The 17,529-nt window shown below is 58.2% G+C and overlaps 2 protein-coding genes across 2 annotated transcripts; one reads left to right on the forward strand and one right to left on the reverse strand.

Annotated features, from left to right (window-relative positions):
• Nucleotides 1–634: 634 nt before the first annotated feature.
• LOC309594123 (leucine-rich repeat-containing protein 3-like) lies at nucleotides 635–1,540 on the forward strand (the record flags this gene model as incomplete). Its single annotated transcript, XM_082319422.1, has 1 exon — nucleotides 635–1,540. The coding sequence occupies one exon, from the start codon at nucleotides 635–637 to the stop codon at nucleotides 1,538–1,540; it is 906 nt and encodes a 301-aa protein (XP_082175548.1).
• A 2,257-nt stretch (nucleotides 1,541–3,797) lies between these two features.
• Nucleotides 3,798–17,241, reverse strand: TSPEAR (thrombospondin type laminin G domain and EAR repeats; the record flags this gene model as incomplete). Its single annotated transcript, XM_082319062.1, has 12 exons — nucleotides 3,798–3,951; nucleotides 4,250–4,351; nucleotides 4,712–4,899; nucleotides 5,186–5,415; nucleotides 7,395–7,581; nucleotides 10,532–10,764; nucleotides 12,329–12,460; nucleotides 12,887–13,043; nucleotides 13,623–13,713; nucleotides 13,836–14,074; nucleotides 14,161–14,381; nucleotides 17,148–17,241. The coding sequence occupies 12 exons, from the start codon at nucleotides 17,239–17,241 to the stop codon at nucleotides 3,798–3,800; spliced, it is 2,028 nt and encodes a 675-aa protein (XP_082175188.1).
• Between the last annotated feature and the right edge of the window lie 288 nt (nucleotides 17,242–17,529).

Genomic DNA, 17,529 nt, shown 5'->3' on the forward strand with positions numbered 1-17,529 from the left:
CTTGGGGTTCCCAGATCACCCCCTTTACTGTGATAGTCAGTGGCTCCTCTCTTAAGCTCCAGCTCCCAGAGTCAGGTGGTTAAACCATACTCTTTGTTTACTTTAAAAAAATGAAGTCACCTCTAAACCCCCTGCTTTGGCAAAACCCTTGGAAATGTGACTTGTACCAGCTCATGGACCAGATGGGGAAAGCAAAAGAACTCCATACCTTGTTATTTAAAAACCCAGTGGTGATTAAGCCAGTCTGATGATCTGGGGAGTCTGACTCATCATTTTTTTTTAACACTTGGGGTTGGTGAGATGATAGGAATTTACTGCTGCTGTTCTCCAGCAGCAAATGACTGCATCCCACGTGGCAATTGGCAGCAGGCTGGGGCAGAGGCTCCCGGGCCGTGCCCGTCTCGACACCCCCATCCTGCAGCATCCTTTGCCCGCCTGGGTGGTATGTGCAGACATGGGGGTGGGAGGGGTTTTAATATCTGCAGCTCTATGTCCAGGTATAATCTTAAGCCAAATTAAGCTGTCCTGGAAAAGATGGTAGCCAGCACCATTCCACCCTTTTTTCCAGGCTCCTGAGCCCAGCCTCTCACCGCTTTGCAGGGCACATTACGCATAAGCGGTGTTCCAGGAAATAATGCCGTGTCATATCCCCTCCACCCACTGCTTTCTTCCAGCAATGGGAGACGCTCTGCAGGAGCACCGAGGAGCCACCCTGCTGCCCAGGAGCTGCTGCGGCCACCGGGGAATCGCCAGCAGCCATGCCAAGCTGGCTGGGTGCAAGATGACCCTCACGAACACGCCAACAGCCAGTGTCGCACAGGCTTTCTTTTGCCTCCTGCTGTGCGTCCCCTGGGGCAGCTCGTGCCCCCCAAGCTGCCAGTGCACGGAGCGGGCAGGGGCGAAGGCCGTTCTCTGCAGCTCCAGGCACTTGGAGGAGATCCCCAAGGACATCCCCAAAGACGCGGTGTTCCTCAAGCTGGATGCCAACAGCATCACTAAGATCCCCAGCAATGCCTTCAGGCACCTTTCCCACCTGGAGGAACTCGATCTCTCCAGGAATGCCATTGAGAAGATTGACAGGGCAGCTTTCAAAGGGGTGGCTGCCGGGCTGCGTACCCTCGACCTCTCCAGCAATCGCATCCGCAGCATTCCCAAGGAGGCCTTGCTGGCGCTCAATGCCAAGCTCCGGCTGGCCAACAACCCCTGGCACTGTGAGTGTGCCTTGCAGGAGGTGTTGTGGGAGGCGCGGCTGGACCCTGACTCCGTCCAGGACATCACCTGCCACACGGCCCCGCGTGAGGAGTACGTGGGCAAGCCACTGCTCCAGGTCCTGGATGCTGGTGTCAACTTCTGCAGTGTGCGTCAGAGGACCACGGACGTGGCCATGTTCATCACCATGTTTGGCTGGTTCACCATGGTCATTGTCTACGTGATCTGCTATGTCCGGCACAATCAAGAGGACACCTGCAAGCACGTGGAGTACCTGAAGTCACTGCCCAGCACCCAGAGCCATGCAGAGACCACCAGCACTGCCCTGTAGCGCGGGATTGGGGCGCCCTGTTCCCAGCTTCTTTGCAGGGAGCCAGTGGCAACCTGGTGGGCTTCAAAGCTTCTTTATGGGATTTTTCCAGTGCTTGCTCCGGTCCTGCAAATGAGTGCCACTGACTTTGCCCTCCCCAGTGATACTGGACTGAGCGTGAGCAAACGACATGGGGGAGGGATGCCAGGGATACCCCACGCAGACCCATCTATGGAGTGCAGGTTCCTGGGAAGGAACCCCCCGATGCAGACCCCTTCTCCTCTGCTAGAGCTGGGCTCACAGGGAAAGCAGCCCCAGCCACATGCTCGCGGTCCACGTGGCTTGGAGAGAACAAGCCCCTGGAGGGAGACAGATGAGGGTGGGGGATCCTGTGGGGCCAGGATATTGCTGGAGCCAGGGGTGCAGAAAGATGGGTCACTCTGCAGCAGGGTCACCCTGTCCTGGTTCCAGTGAGGGACTGGCATCGCAGAGAGCAGGACATTGGCCCGAGCCCCCATGCGGCATCTCAGCAGCCTCTGCCTGCCAACCAGCAACCTGGGGGTGATCTCCCAAATCTTTGATTTCTCAATAAAGCCCCGCACGTAGGAAAAGCCCTCAGGGTTTGCACCACACTGGGAGCCGGGCATCCAGGGAGGGCGGTGGTACTCAAGGGGGTTGTGCTTGTCCTAATTCATTCTCTCCCAAAGCAGACAAGCCTAAATTCAATGTATCAGTGTGACTCCCACTAGGTTACATCCCCTCTACCCTCACCCCAGCCTGCCTCGAGCAGGGGCCAGCTGGCCAAATGGTGCCTCTGCATCTCATCTGGTACATCTCGCCTTATCCTGCCTTTCCTCGGGGCCAAATTAGAGATGCTGCTTATGGCTCAGCATGATGGAAGCAAACTGAATTCTGCCTTGTTTCATAAGCAAGAAATGGTCCTTCCTGGCAGAGCCAGCTGCAGCTGCGACTGGGGTGGGAGAGGAGGGAGGTCTGCAGGGGCTGCCTGCGGTGGCTCTCCCGGGCCTGGACCCCAGGGTGGCTCAGGCCATGTCCCCCCCAGCCCCTTCTTGGGGGCTGGCACCTCCTGCGGGCTCCCCAGCACCAGGGTGGGTGGCCCAGCCCCAGCAGGAAACCCTGGGCTGGGGAAGGCTGAGTGATGCTCTGGGCCAGTCGGGAAAGGCAGAGGGTCCCGGGCGGGGGGAGTTGGAGAGGCATCCTCACCCCAGCACCCCACTGTGCTCAGGGCCACCTTGTCCTCATGGGCCACCTATGGCCACGGACATGGCCCCATCTCACTTGGGGATAGCTTGTTGAGTAGAGGGAAGCCCCTGCCATGGGCAGAGCAGCGCGGGTACCTGCAGCTTGCATGTGGGATGAAGGCTGGGTGCACACAGTTTATTAGAGCTCTGGTTAAGCACAAGAGTTCCCCAGACAAAAGCAAGGAAAAGAAAAGAGGCCACAGTTTCACCTGGAGTAGTTTGGGGTCTTTCCCATGCCCATGGTAGCTGGACTGGTCCCAATGCACAGCAGGTTTGTTCAGGAGTTGCTAACCTCATGCATATGGGTGCAAGAACTAGCATCAGTCCTTGTACGTATCTATGGATTTATACAATATACATGTCACTTGGTGAGGATGATCAAAACCGGCCACAGTGGAATGGGAGGGTGGGCAGGCACCTGCAGCAGTGGGATGGGGTGGCGAGGCCACTGAAAATGGACACAAAGCTTGGCGTGCAATGTTGAACCAGATGGGTCTTCAGCATCGCAGACCCCGGCGCTGGGCGGCCAGACCCAAGCCCGAAGCCACCTTTTTCCCCAATTTCTCACATGCTGTTTCCTCCCCCACTGCCACGCATCCACCCCAGCAGCACATGTTCTGCTCAGTCTCTTCCCTGGCTTTGTGCGAGCTCTGGCCACAACCAATGGCAGCTCTGGGTCTCTCCTGGCTGCAGACTGCCAAGCGCTGGGGTCCCGGCGAGCCCAGGGAAGCACCTGGGCACCAGGCACCCTGGGTAGGATGTGGCTCTGGAACGTGGCAGGAGAGCTTGCCCAGGAGAAACAGCACCAAAGCAGGGTCACAGCCCCTTTACCAGCCCCTGGACAAGGCTGCAGGGAGCCCTGGACCTCCCCTCCTCCTCCTCCCCCTCCTGCAGAGCACACAACCAGCCAGCTGCAGGGCTGATGCTGCAGCCGTTCCTGGGCTCTGTGGTCCATCTTCACCTTGATGCCTAGCTCGCTCCGATCCTGGCAATGAGCTGAGCGTGTCTCAGCCACCTCAGGTGGTTTTCAGCTTGAGCACCTTGGAAAGTGGCTCCTTGGCACTAGAGTAGAGGAGGTAGGAGCCCTCGGTGGTGTGAAACGCCTCCCAGTCTCTACAGCCAACAGTGGGGAGGTGGTGAGCCGCTACGAAGCCTTCATAGCCTTGCCACCTGCACGGGGAGGGCAGTTAGCTCTTGGTGCACAAGCTGGGCACCTGAAAGGGGTCAGGAAAGCTGAGCCATGGGGCTGGCATCTCCCACCCCCCATGCTGCGGTTCAGCGCGGGATGTCCCTCACTGGGACTTCTCATTCCTACCCAGAAACCTCTCCAGAAACAGGGAGCAGTCCTATCTGTCCTCCCCGGGCAGATGCACCAGCATCCGCAGAGGTTGCCCCTGCACTGGGCTCCCGGCAGGGTTGTCCCTGTTGGGAACAACCACCCAACCCTGCCATCCTCCCACAGCAGTACCTGTAGATAATACTGTTAACGGAGAAGGTGAAGCCATCGAAGGAGTTTGCTACCACCAGAAAAGAGTCGTCTCCCACAGAGAAGAACTCCCAGTCCAGGGCACTGGGGATGAAGCAAGCAGAGGGACAGGTGAGGTGGTCCCTCCTTGGCCAGCTGAGGAAGGGGCTGCATGTCTGCGGGGCTGAGCCCACCCCACCCCAATCTCTGCCACCCTGATGATACATAGAAAACCCTACTCTTCCCAGGCTGTTCCTGAAAGGAAATCTGCCCTTGTTCCCAAATCCAGGGCCTTCTCCTAGCTCCCACTGGGATTTGGTGCCAAGGACCTGTCACCCATTGCCCTCCCCACCAGTCTCGGCCCCTGGCAGTGTGCAGGTTGCTGCATGATCCCACCAGGAGACCTCCAGGTTGCTCAGGGGAAGGACGTGGTCTGAGGAGCACCCTGACTCTTTGCATAGGTACCTGTAGGTGAGGAGGTCCTGGAATTTGACAAACATCTGGGCAGTGATGTTCAGCTCATAGATGGAGGAGTTAATGGCGTAGAAGTTAGAGGGTGCTGGCATCCCGCTCTCATAGCTGTGGCTGTTTGCAACAGCCAGGAAGACTCTGTCCCCTATACGAAAGACCTCCCAATCAGCAGCACCAAAGGTCTGTGGAGAAGGAAGACACACGAGAAGCTGGATGTAGACAAGTCTTTGAAAGCCAAGGATGCTGCGAGGAGTGGGGGGACCTGCTGGAGGAGCAGCGGGGAAGTTACCTACTCCTAAGACCCTCCAAAGAAAAAAATAAACCTCGCTCCGTCAGTCCCTATGGGAGAATCGGTGGGAAACTATCACTACCTTTCCAGAGGACTGAAGAGCATCTACCTCTGTAATTATTCCCTGGCTTGTCTGAACCCAGAGGGGGCACTGAGTTTGATCAGTGGCCAAGCCTTACCAGGATAGACTGGAAGAGCTGGAAAGAGCCACTGAGCCAGATGTAGATGTGCGAGTAGATCTTAGTGGATGTACCATTGAATGTGTTAGCCACAGCCAAGAAGGAATATGGCCCGATGGTGAAGAATTCCCAGTCATAGGCTCCAGAGGTAGGGATGGTCTGGTTGGTTTCAAACAACCCTGTCCTGGGGTTCCACCTGTATATCACGCTGTCTATGTTGTGGTTATTCCCTGGGGGAGACAGATAGACAGATGTGCACTGTGAGGAAAAGGAATACCTGGCTCGAGTAAGAAACAAGACCCAAAACCACGTTCAGCTATGCAAATATTTGCTAGCAGACTGCAAGACTGTTTGCTAGTGACCTATTGCTCTCCAAGAAGTAGCCAAAGAAACTCTAGAGCCTCCATCCCTACCTAGAGCCTCCATCCCCATCAAACATGCTGGCAGCTTGTTACTGAGTGCGCGGTGGCAGCTTTGCAGCAGCCCCTGGCAGAGGAGGAACGGGAAGGTGCTGTCTCCCCACACGAGCAGCCCACCAGAGGCACCGTGCCAGTGTCCCGGGGCAGCCAAACTCTGCTGGCTGTCCCACGGGGCAGCCATGTGTAGTGGGGCCAGTCCCAGCTGAGTCCCTAAGCTACCGACACCACGGGCTGCCGTCACCCTTTGCACACAAGCTTGCACATCTGGGAGGGTGCCCCAGCTGGAACAGCACTGCACTGATGTTTTTCAGCGCTCCTTTGCTAAGTCCCCGTGCTCAGCTCCTGAGCACTGGAGCTGGCCAGGGACCTCCATGTGCCGATTCCCCTGATGGCACAAACTCCAGAAAGAGCGAGGGGATGCCACAGCCTGCAGCCTGCCCCACGCTGAGCACTCGGGCTGAGCCCACCAGCACCAAAGCACATACTCCATCCAGCTCCTGGGCTCTAGTCAAGCATCTTGACCTCATGTCCATATGGGACACAGCTGGCTTTAAAGCTAAAAACCTTTCTGCACCTTCAGCCTGACACATCCCCTCCAGCCAGAGCCGTTCTTCATCAGGACGGGGGGGGGGGAGCACCACCAGCTCCTTTCCACCCCACACTAAGCACTGCTGTACTTGGCTTGGCCCTGCTGGTGTTTCTGGTGGTTGAGCAGCAGCAGGACTATGAGTTAATGGGTTTACGGGCAATCCTCATTGCAATGGAAGAGACTTTGGCAAGAATGGCTGCAGGGAGAATAGGGTGTGTGGGAAATGGCCACATGGGTAAGTGGCAGGGACTGATCTTCTACCACCCACTAAGGGGAACATCCCCAGTTTGGCTTGGTCATGATGGTCTTAACCCCTGCATGGCTGCTAAAGGGACCTTTCTGCTGCCACTGCCATGGGAGTAGGTCTCATCTAAACTGCCATGGTGGGATCCAACAGGTGACATCTGGAGTTTCTAGCCCAGCTCACAGGCAGCTGGTTCCCAAGCAACCTGCCACCAGCTTTGAGCGTGGTGCCAGAGGAGCTGATGCCCCAGGAGCCAGCCCTGATGGCAGGGAAGGAGCCCACTGGCCTGGTGTCCAAACCTGGCTGGGAGCATCCAGGAGAGACAGGGCTGTGGTATCGACCCATTCATCTCCTGTGCTGAGGGGTGCATGCCCCAACCCAGAACAACTCATGGCCTGGGAGGGGAACAAGGCTGGATCACGTCTACAGGGTGCCCAGGGAGGGAGGGATGTCAGCAGGCTCTTACTCGGCTTCCCTTGGTTTTCCTGTGTGCCCACAAGGCCAAGGCTTTGGCTTCTCAAAAGGCTCAGCCCCTGCAAACCCATGCAGCTGCCCTCACCATCCCACCATGTTATGTAGTGTTGGGGAAACAAATGAAAAGAAGCAGAGAGATTCAGCAAAGACACCATCCCCACTCCTGTCCTTGTCCTCCACAGTCAGAAACCTAGAGGGGAACCATGTCAGCCACTTTCCTGAGTGCTTTTCTCTCCTAAAATGAGAGGGTCTGCAAGGGTTCGGGCTTCCTGAGGGACACCGTGCTCTGAACTGCGTGCACTGACTCCCCAGCTTTGCCCTGCGCGCTGGCAGAGGATGCTCAGGGAGCTGCTGTGTTTCCACGGCAACAGGAGGATTCTCTCAAGCAGGGTGCTTGCGGTGGGGTGCCATGGTCCCCGGCGTCACCCCAGGGCCGTCTGATTCACCTGAGCCGGGCTGGTAGGGAATATAAGGGCTGGATACCTTCTCTGTGGTTGACCACTGCGAGGAAAGCCTCTCCCTCAATGACAAATGCCTCCCAGTCCCTAGCGCTGTGCGTGGTGATCCTCTGGTACGTGATGAATTTCTTTTTCCTGCGACTCCACTTGTATATTACAGAGAACTCCTGACCGCTGTCATTCTGCTCAAAATTAGCCACTGCTAGGAAGATCTGAAAAATAACAAGCAAGGACATCTTGGTTTTCTCCTCTCAAAGAAGCATGGACAAGCATGGGCAGGGTGAAGATGGGATAAGTGGGGGCAGGCGTCCATGGGATGTGGGGCCGGTGTGGGGCATGGTAACCCTGGCTGGCAGGGGTCCCCAAGCAGCCCCCAAGCAGCACAACACACCCGAAGCAAGGACAGGGACCCGGTGGCTCGTGGGGGTCTTTGTGCACGGCAGCAGCAGCACCCACTGCCCACAGAGCCGGGGCAGTGATGAGACTCACAGCCACAGCCTCGGAGGAAGCGGAGGGAGAGCCATGCCGCGGCCGCTCGTGCCTCACCAGCCCTGGGGACGGGGAGCATGGCCGTGATGGAGAAACAGGCTGGGAAGGGAGGGGGGCCCAAGCTACCAAACCTTCCCCGTAAGGAAAGGTTGTTCAGAAGAAAAATCGCAGATATGATAACAATAATGATGATGATGATTCCCTGAGAAAAAACATTTTCCTGACCAAGAAACCCCCCCCCCCCCGCAAGGGTTGGGGACAAGTGTGCAGCAGCAGAGATGACCTTGTGCAGGGCTGGGAGCGTGTCCAGGCTCATGGGAGCGCATGGTGTGGCATGCCAGCTCTGCCACTCCAGTGAGTTTCGTATGGAGCGGCAGAGGTTATGGCCCAGTTTGGGCCACAAAGCAGCACAGGGACACAGCCCACAAGCAGAAAACAGTCAGTGGGGGTGGTCTTCTGCCTCCTGCCCAGGACAGGACCCTGCCAGCACCAGCCTGGGGATTTGTCCAGCCGAGGCTCAGCCAGCTCCAAGGATGGAGACCTCTCCCCCTCAGTGGCGGCCTGTGGTGGGTCCACACATCCCTCCAGCGAAGGTGCATCCCCAGTGCTGGGCAGCTCTCCCTGTGAGCCCCAGTCCAAGGAGTCCCTTCAGCCATCTCCAGAAACACAGCTTCAGAGGGAAGAGAAAGGCCTGGATCCAACCCCGCAACTCAGGAGCCTGCAGTCCCTTGCTCTCCATTGACAGGAGCCACCAGGAGACCCCAATGCTGCTGTCTGGGGTTCTTCACCCCATCCCAGTAGAGCATCAGCAGGTCCTGGTGCAGTAATGAGGTGCTGACACCTACAGAGGCGCATCTCACCTGCAATGTGTGCGAGGAACCTGGGCTAACTAGAGAGATCTGTACTGCTGCTGGTGCAACACTGATCTGGTCATCATCTCCACGCAGAAACGTGCCAAGCAGGGGCAGTTGCACGCAGGGTGCCTGCCTCTGTCCTCAGCCATTCTGGATCACCAAGGCTAGCCTCAACTAGAAAACCTGCCCCAAGGTGTGCAGGAGAGGCTACCCTGCCTAGGAAGCCTGAGTAAATTTTTCTCATTGAAGACCTGGAGGCAAACCCAGAGCACATGAGCCTTGGTGAGCACCAACATGGGTGCTTTGCTGTGCAGGAACCACAGGGACTTGGGACCCCCCAGCCTGGTGGTCTTCTCTGCCCCCACAGCCATCGCTGCAAGGGGGTGTTGTGGGTCCAGACTAACACTGGGGAGTCTCAAGGTGGTTCCCATCAGCAGATAAACCCAGCCAAGGACGTTCCTGTCTCCTGCTTGTGAGGGTGCAGCTGGAGCTTTGCAGAGCAGGTGCTGCACTGGGGATGGCAGGCATGTTCCCAGCCCAAAGTCAGCTTTGCAACACAGCTGCATTTTCAGGGCCTGACCAGGTTTTCTGCAGGACTCCACAGTCAGGCAGGTAACGGGGGACGTGGCCCATTTGTATCCAAACAGCAGGGCTGTTGGTGCCACCAAGCCTGGAGGCAGGACTTCTGCCCATCCCTCTGTACCTTGGAGCATGTGGCTCGCGATGCAGCCACCCTGCATGCCGTCTGGTGACAAAGACAGAACAGGTCATGCCAGAGGGGGAACGATCCCAGCTCCCCTGGGAGCTCTGCACAGAGCTGGCTCTCAGCAGATGTTTGTTTGGCTTGCCCGGGGCTCCTCACAAAGTGGTAAGTAGCTCCCCAGGGAGAGGAACCAGGCAGATACTCTGCAGAAGTCCCATGGCAGATTGCCTAGGGGAGGAGAGATGGCTCCAAAGTCCTGGACTGATTTAAAAGCAAGAGGGCTTAAAAATGCAGAAGGCTGGACTCAGTGGGTCTCTGGAGGGAGCCATGGGCTCTGGTGGCTCTCTAAGACTGTGGCAGATCTCTGAGACCAGAGCGGGACCTTATGCGTGGCAGGACACCTGCCGCAGTCAGAGCTCAGGGAAGGCTTTGCTTTCTGTGCTCCCATGTCAGGAGCTGCGTGTCCCCGAGAGCAATGCCACAGCCACTGCCTGGGGTGACCCCTGCCTCGCTTCACAGTGTCAGATGGGAACCGCAGCAAAACCTGCTTCCCGGGGGGTCAGCCTTTGTGCCAGGGTGGAGGCTGCAATATGAGCACACCCAGACCAGGCTGGACCGCAGCTCTGCACGATGCATGTCCACACGTGAAGGACATCTTGACACTGGCACTCACTACATCTGAGGCAGGGACAGGCAGAGCCTGCTAGAAATTAACCCCAGCACATAGGGGGATCCAGCTCCAACAGCTGGCTTTGGAGGCTGACTTTGCAGACACCCTGGAGATCCCCGGGGAAGAGATCTGAGCGCTCCCAACACTGAATTACCTACGCTGTGAGCATCAGTTGCGGAAAATGGCCTGGGCAGGTGTACTTGTGTCTTGGCAAAAATAGTAAAACACAGAGGGCAGTGCACCCATCAGCTGGCAGTCCCTAGGACAGACCCTTACTGGCTGAATACATGTAACTACGTGACCCCATCAAAAACAGAAGAGAGAAAGATTCACCCCCTAAACCATGCCGGAGACTCAGGGCTTCAGAGGAGAAGCCAGTGTTGGGAAATTACAGTTTAATATACTGAAATATGAAGGCACTGAAATAACCTTCCAGGCAGACTTACCTTCTTTCCTATGGTGAAATATTTCCAGGACTGAGCTTGGTAGGTGGGGATGTTCTGGTAGGGCACAAACTTCCCATCAGTCCACTTATAGATGGCCGATCCCGGGGGGGTGTACCGGTTGGCAGTGGCTGCGAACAGTCCCACCTTTGGGATGGTGAAGACCTCAACTCCCATCGTCTCAGAGTTGGTCACCAGGTTCTGGTACTCCTCCACATAGTCCAGCCTTTGTTTGACTAGGAGACCACAAAAAAAGAGGGGTGAGGTTAAAACGAGACTACTCTGCCTGGAGAGGTGACCCACGTTGCATAGCAGAGCTGGCTCGGTGGTGCTTGCTGCTGTATGGAGCTTTATGGGGGAAAAATGAAGGTTGTGGCATTGCTGGTAGTGAAGGGCCAAAACCTGAGGGGGTGGTAAAAGGCCTGACTCCATCTCGTTGGGCAGCAAATCCAGCCCCATCCACCCCTGCTCTTCTCCGGTGGAAGGCAGGGCTGCAAAATGCTCTGACGGGCAGTCTCCTCTGGGAGGCGGGGAAGAATGACATGCCATGGAATTTGATTGCTTCTAATGAAGTGGGTTGATTTATTTATCCTAAAGAGAACGAGGAGGAGAGGAAGAGACCTACAGCGAAAGGGCCTGGGCTGCTGAGACCAGCCGGGTTAACCCGTACCCACCTGCAGCAGCCCTGCACCAGATGTTTTCTCTGGCTGGAGTCAGCATGAGCTCTGGAAGAAGTTAGAGAAGACTTAGACAGAATTAATGCCAGAAATTAGAACAGAAGGGCTAAGACTGGTCCCAATGGCAAATGGGTGGGCACTGGAAGGGACAAATGGCAGGAGAAGGGCTACAAGAAGGGCCAGTGTTCGTGGCACCAAGGGGCACAGGTCAGCAAGATCCCAGCATGAGGTCTCCTTGGGAAAACAAGGAGATGGTGCCAATCCTCATGTCTTCCAGAGGCAGGGAAGGATGAGGAGTCCAGCCACTGCTAGCTCCTGTGTGGAGCAAATGGCTCATCCAAACACACCACATGGGCACCAGCATAAGAAAAGCCCCGGGAGACGTGGGAAGGACGGCTTGGTTGTGGGCATGCCCCATCCTCCATGTCCTCACCAGGGATCCTGGGCAGACTGCCTGGAGCGAGCAGGAGAGTGCCAGTGGACGACATCCATTTCATTATCAAATAACATCCATAACCAAGCTCTGGTTGCTTTGCCAGTTTGTTGCTCCAATGTTGCCCCGCTATTTTCTGCACAAAGGCCACCAGAGCTGGGACGACATGGGAACCTGCCTCTGCCACCCTCCCATTGCTCCCTCGGGTATCTCTGGCAGCTGATGAGCCTTTCTGCTCCTTCTTGTCCACCCCGCAAGCGCTTTGGCACTGGGAGCACCTGCACCGTTGGGATCCCGCACAGGGAGCATGCCAGCACCCCAGGCATGGCTCTCCTTGGGGTGAGCTGTTCTGCTCAGACAGACCAGGAGCTTGTGCCTAACCGGAGAAGCCCCAGGAGGGACAGACAACATGGATAAGGTGGATGGACAACAAAGGCACTGTGTGAATGATCAGAGAGCTGGCTCAGAGGGGTGCTTGAATCCAGAGTTGCACTGGAAATGTCGATGTGGGCACCAAGAGCAAAGCAAAGCCCAGCCAAGCAGAGAAGAGGCAGGGGGACACCCCAGACCCCTCATTCTGCTGTTGCCTGACTTGGTTCTCACTCCAGAGTGCTGTCAGGGGCAAATGTCTGCTCCTCCTCTGCTGCAAGAACTTCCCTCCATCCCCGAGAGCACATTGCACACCAGTACCTTCCAGCATGGAAATCCAGGCGCTGCCATTGCAGAGGTACAGCCCTCGCTGGGAAGCGTTGAACCAGAACTGCGCCTTCTCCTGCTTGGTGCAGGGTGGACGGGACCCCAGGGTCACCTTCGTGTCGGTCTCTGGGCACGGAGAGGAGCAAGGCAGGCGCCTCTTAGAGCACATGACAGAGGAGCAGTGAGGCTCATCCCCGTGCACACAGGGAGGGCTGGATGTCCCGGTCCAATCCTGATGACGGGCACCAGGGTATGGGGGAAACGGCATCCTGGCACTGAGATGGGAAGCCACCAGCTGAGAAAACCCTGGGGGCTAGAACCCGTGGGGCTACTGGCATGAGCCCAGTGCTGTCAAGGGACCCAGGCAGAGGCACCCTGGCTCTCCTGGGGGTTTTGGACAGGGATCCCACCCCACACGCGCTGAGAAACAGAGGGTGCTGGGGACACCCTCTTCCCCTCCGCTCCTGCTCTGTGCCCAGCCCCATGCAAAAAGCCTTCCTCAACAAACGCAGAAGGCAGCCAACTGAGCCTGTGCTGTGGGGAGTTACTAACCGTAGGGGTATTTTAGCACCTCGTTGCTCGCTGGCTTCACAGGGAGATCCTGGAGGACAGCAGGGACAGAGAGTGTCGCTACTTTAAAGTTCATGGTGGTGCATATCCGAGGGGTGGCATCGGCTCCTGGCAGCAGGACAAGCTGTCTCAGCAAGCCCTGGGAAAGCAGGAGCAGCAGGATGGAGAGCAAGTCCAGCAAGACCTGGAAACTGCAGGTGATTCATGGTCTGCATTTCCGTCCCGACTCTTGTTCATTGCCCTCCCTCCCAGTCTATGGAAGCCTCATACATACATTTATCAGATCCTCGTTACATGCCCAGCCTGCCAAAATCTCCATCCCGGGCAATTTAGCAGCTGGAGCACTGGGAGCATTGGGAGCATTGGCAAAGGGCCCATTAGCTGCAGATGGCTTTCACTGCCTCTGCTTTTCACTACTGGTCAGGATCAGGCACTGCCCTTTTATATCAACAAGACTGTGCCATCAACTGTCTTTCTGCCACAGCACCGCTGATGTCCTCTTAAAAACACATTTGTCCCACAAAGTGCCAGTTGCAGCACTGCCCCTTGCAAGCCCACAGACGGATGCGGATGAGCCCAGCAGCAGGACCCATGGCCACTTCTGCTGCCTGCACCATGGCCCAAGCCCTGCCAGCGTAGGGGGCTGAGAGGGGGCTGCAGCTCGCTCCACGGCCAGCCATGAGCACCCCTGAGCAGCCCCACACTGTGGGACACGTACCGTGAACAGGCCTTTCCTTCTCCTCCTGTTGCCCAGGTAGAAGCTGGCTCTCTTCACTGACAGAGAGGCTGGAAATGGCGTCTCCACCACCCTGTGGATGGACAGAGAAGAGGCAGGGGTTGGAGGAGATGCTGGTGGAGGAGCATCACCCTTCCAGGGAACTGGCGCCTCCGTGCAGCCCTCCTGAGTGCCACACCACCACCCCCAACCTACACGTCCTTGGGGATGCTGCAGTCTACCGTCAAGGAGAAGGACTGGCCGGAGACGGCCAGGACGAGCGTGTGCCACTGGTTGTCAGAGAGGGAGACGTTGGGGAAGGTGACGCGGGTCTGCCAGCCGCCGGTGCGCTCCTGGCTCCAGAAGAGGAAGTGGAGCTTGTCGCGGGCATAGCGCAGCCCCACCAGCACGCTGGGGCTCTCCTCCGCCATCAGCGTGAAGACATACTCGTTTCTCTGTGGGAGGGCACGGACTCCAATCTGCATGCCGCAAGCTGCACGGCCAGGCTGTGCCTGCTCCATGCCCGGCCGGCGGCACTTACCTTGGCGGGGACACTGAGGACCCTCAGCGTGACAATGATGGAGAACTCCTCAGGGAAGCGGTCGCAGTGGATGAATAGCCGGGAGGCAGGGAAGCCCAGGGCACGGGGCCGTGAGGCGGCGAGCTGGAAGCCGCGCACCCCCTGCACTTGAAACACCCTCATGCCACGGGCCGGCCTGTCGGCGGGGACCACCTCCGAGAGGATGTCCAGTGGGCGCAGGTCTGTGCCGAGAGATAGCAGAGCATGTCATGGCGGTGGCAGCCATCCCACCCTGTCCTGCTGTGGGATGGGGTCCCCGCCTCACTGTGGGGTGCTCTGCTGCCTGGCTTGCTCAAGGCAACCAGCCCATCTCCAGTGCTGGCCGGAGCGCTCCACGGCAGCAGGGGGGCCCAGCCTGCCCCAGTAGCCTGCTGTCCTCTGCCTGGGTTCTGCGCCGATCCCCTGCTTCAGGGACACAGGGAAGGTTTGCCCTCCAGGCACCAAGGCTGACATCTCCATCCCCACAGTATGCATACCAAGTGTGCAGGCTCACCTGTCCCAGTGATGCAGCTCCAAATGCTGACCAGGGACCAGGACCTGCTGGCCAAACAGCCCCAGGCTGCCACCAGCTTCCTCAGGATCCACTGGCACCAGCAACCGCAACCAGAGCCAGGTGGGCAGGCAGGGGTCTGGCACCCGCAGGCTCGCTCTCAGGGTGGCCACCCATCCCCGTCCCCAGCGCGGTGGGCCACAGTGCTCCCTGCTCCAGTCCCGGTCCAGGCTCTCCCAACCCAGCCCTAATTGTCCACACGCACATACTCCCCTGGCAGACACCAAAATGGCTCGTTAAATAATTATCCTCTCCCCAGAGGAGAAAACAACATGCTCAGCCCCAGGGCATTGCCCAGGTGAACAGCACTGCACACTGGCACTGCAAAGCCATCCCCATGTAACAGTGCTAGGGTCGCTGTTGGTCCAATGTCTCAGCAAGCCCTGTGCCAGCAGTCGCGGGAAGGGCTGTACCTGTGGTGGGTGCTTCTCTGACCATCCTTGCCATGGCACCCTCTCAGCTTTTATTTTTGAATGCTTCCCTGGCAGGATTGTGGCGTCTGTAGCAAAGGGCAGAGGTGCTTGGTGATGATGCCCAGAGGATGAAGCAGCACTTGGCTAGACTAAAAAATCGCTCACCCTGTCCCATCCCCAGTGAGATCAGGCTTTTAGCTCCTACTTGTACTAATAAACCTCGGCTGCTGGGGCACAGCGGGAGAGCTAGGAGGGAGGGAGATGTGAGCAAGGCTGGACCGGCATGTGTCTGAATCCAAACCAGCTGGAGAGGGGAAGTGTTTCCCCCTGGGCACCTCCAGCCAGCCCAAACCCAGATGGACAGAGCAAAGAGGAATCTGCTCATGTGGCTCCATCCAGCCCGGAGCAGGGAGACCGGCGAGGTCCTTCCCACGCTGCCACCTCTGCATCGCCCCTGCCCACCCCTCTGCTGGTTTAAGCTGCTCCTAAAGCAAAGCCTTGGTGGGGGAAGTTTAACTGAAATGACTTATTTCAGAAATGCACGACTCAGGGAATGACCAGTTCCTGTTTTTCTCAGCAAAAAGCACAAGCTGAAGTCAGGTTTGTATTTGCAGAGGGGTTTAGAAGCTGACCGCCCCGAGGGCAGCTGGGATGAGCCAGGGCACAGCTCAGCTGGGGCCGGAGGCTGTGCCCGAGGCTGTGGGCCAGGAAGGAACCAAGTCCTAAAACCACAACCAAATCCCTACACCCGAAGATGTGCATCCCAATTTGCCTCCCTCATCAGTCGCTGCTAACAATCAGAGCGGAGCCGGTGGTTAATGGCTGGGAGAGCAGCTGGGCTGTTTCAGCCCAGGTCGGGCAGCACACATGCCTGGCAGCGTCCTGCTCCGCAGGGTGGCTGCCCGCAGCTGGACGGCATCAGGGCTGCGCTGGGAGCTGGGGCCAGGTGCTGGCGGGAGGAACGTGGGGGCAGTTAAATGTGCTGATGCTGGGGCCTCGACACCACCAGGACCTGTCCAGCCGAGGCTTGGGGACAGTGGGGCATCCCCAGAGAGACTGGAGCACCTGGAGGAAGAGGTGGTGGGCAGAAACTCTCCAATCTCTCCCAGCTTTCCTTCTCACTGCCAGACAGGCTGTAATAAAATGTAAATACAGGCACCATCAAACTTAGACAAGTCCCAAACACATGGAGGCTGGGCCCAAGCAGCCCCAAAAACTGGGCTGAAGTTTCACTGCCCACGCAGGGACCATGTGGCATGGGGACAGGAAGGCAGAGCCAGGGGACGGGGACCCTCTTTGGCTCAGGCTGCTCTCGGCACTTCCCCGTGGGAAATGCTGTTGGAGCTGCCAGCTCCTCGGCTGGGGGCAGTGGGACAGAAACTTTCTGGGAGGCTTTGCTGGTGGGAGGGCGTGGGTTGTGTCTGGCAGAGCACGGGGAGCCCCGGAGAGTCTGGGGCGGGAGGGACTTTCCAGGGGGACTTCATGGCTCTCCTCTACTTCTCCTTCCAGCCGTTCCCCTCCCCACACATTGGTCCCCAGGGTCAGCAGACGTTGGGACAATGTTTGCGCCGCAGGGATGGGCACACAGCTCTCCCCATGGCACCAACAAGGGCTGGTTGCTCCCCGGTCCTGTGCCATGCCAGGGGCTGCAGGCACAGGGATGACCCCACTACCTGCTGCCCATGGGCACAGGTGGGGTGCTGGCAGCTGCAGCACCCGAGGCATCACACCATGCTGTCACCCCGACACTCAGTCCACTGGCACCCGGGCACTGAAACCCTGGGTCTGGGCTGCCAGGGAGAGGCTGCCCCATGCAAGGCACCCTGCAGCGGCCACGTGCCCCCCCAAAATGTAGCACGCTTTCTGGGGTCTGCCCTGGCAGCGCGGGGAACATCACACGGGTCCCAGCGTGTTTCCCAGCATGGCCAACACCTGTCTTGACGCCTCCCTCCTGGCGCAGCCCACCCGCCAGGCCTTGCTCCTACCTGTGCAGTGCTGCCAGGTCCTGCCCCCCAGGACAAAGCCCCCGCCGGTGGCCCAGTGGAGGAGGATGACCCAGAGCAGCAGCGGAGCCGACATCGGGGGGCTGGCCTCAGGGAGTCCATCCACTGAGACCCCCCTGCTGTCCACTCCTCTGCACTCGGGCAGGCGCCGCTTGGCTCAGCCCCCCTGGAGGCTCTTGCATAGTCTGCCAGTGCGACCGTCCGGAGCACCCCGCCGTGGGTCTGTCCTCCTCTGGCACGTGCCACGCCGAGCTGCTTCTGGGGTGCTAAGCCCCAGCTCTACCATCCCCTTGCGTGGGCATCGCCCCCAGCGGCACGGCAGGGGTGGCGGGTGGGGGGCCGGCGGGGGCTCCCCTGGGGCGGC

The sequence above is a fragment of the Platalea leucorodia genome (genome assembly GCF_965183815.1).
Source record: "Platalea leucorodia genome assembly, chromosome: 8".
Classification (NCBI taxonomy): Eukaryota; Metazoa; Chordata; class Aves; order Pelecaniformes; family Threskiornithidae; genus Platalea; species Platalea leucorodia.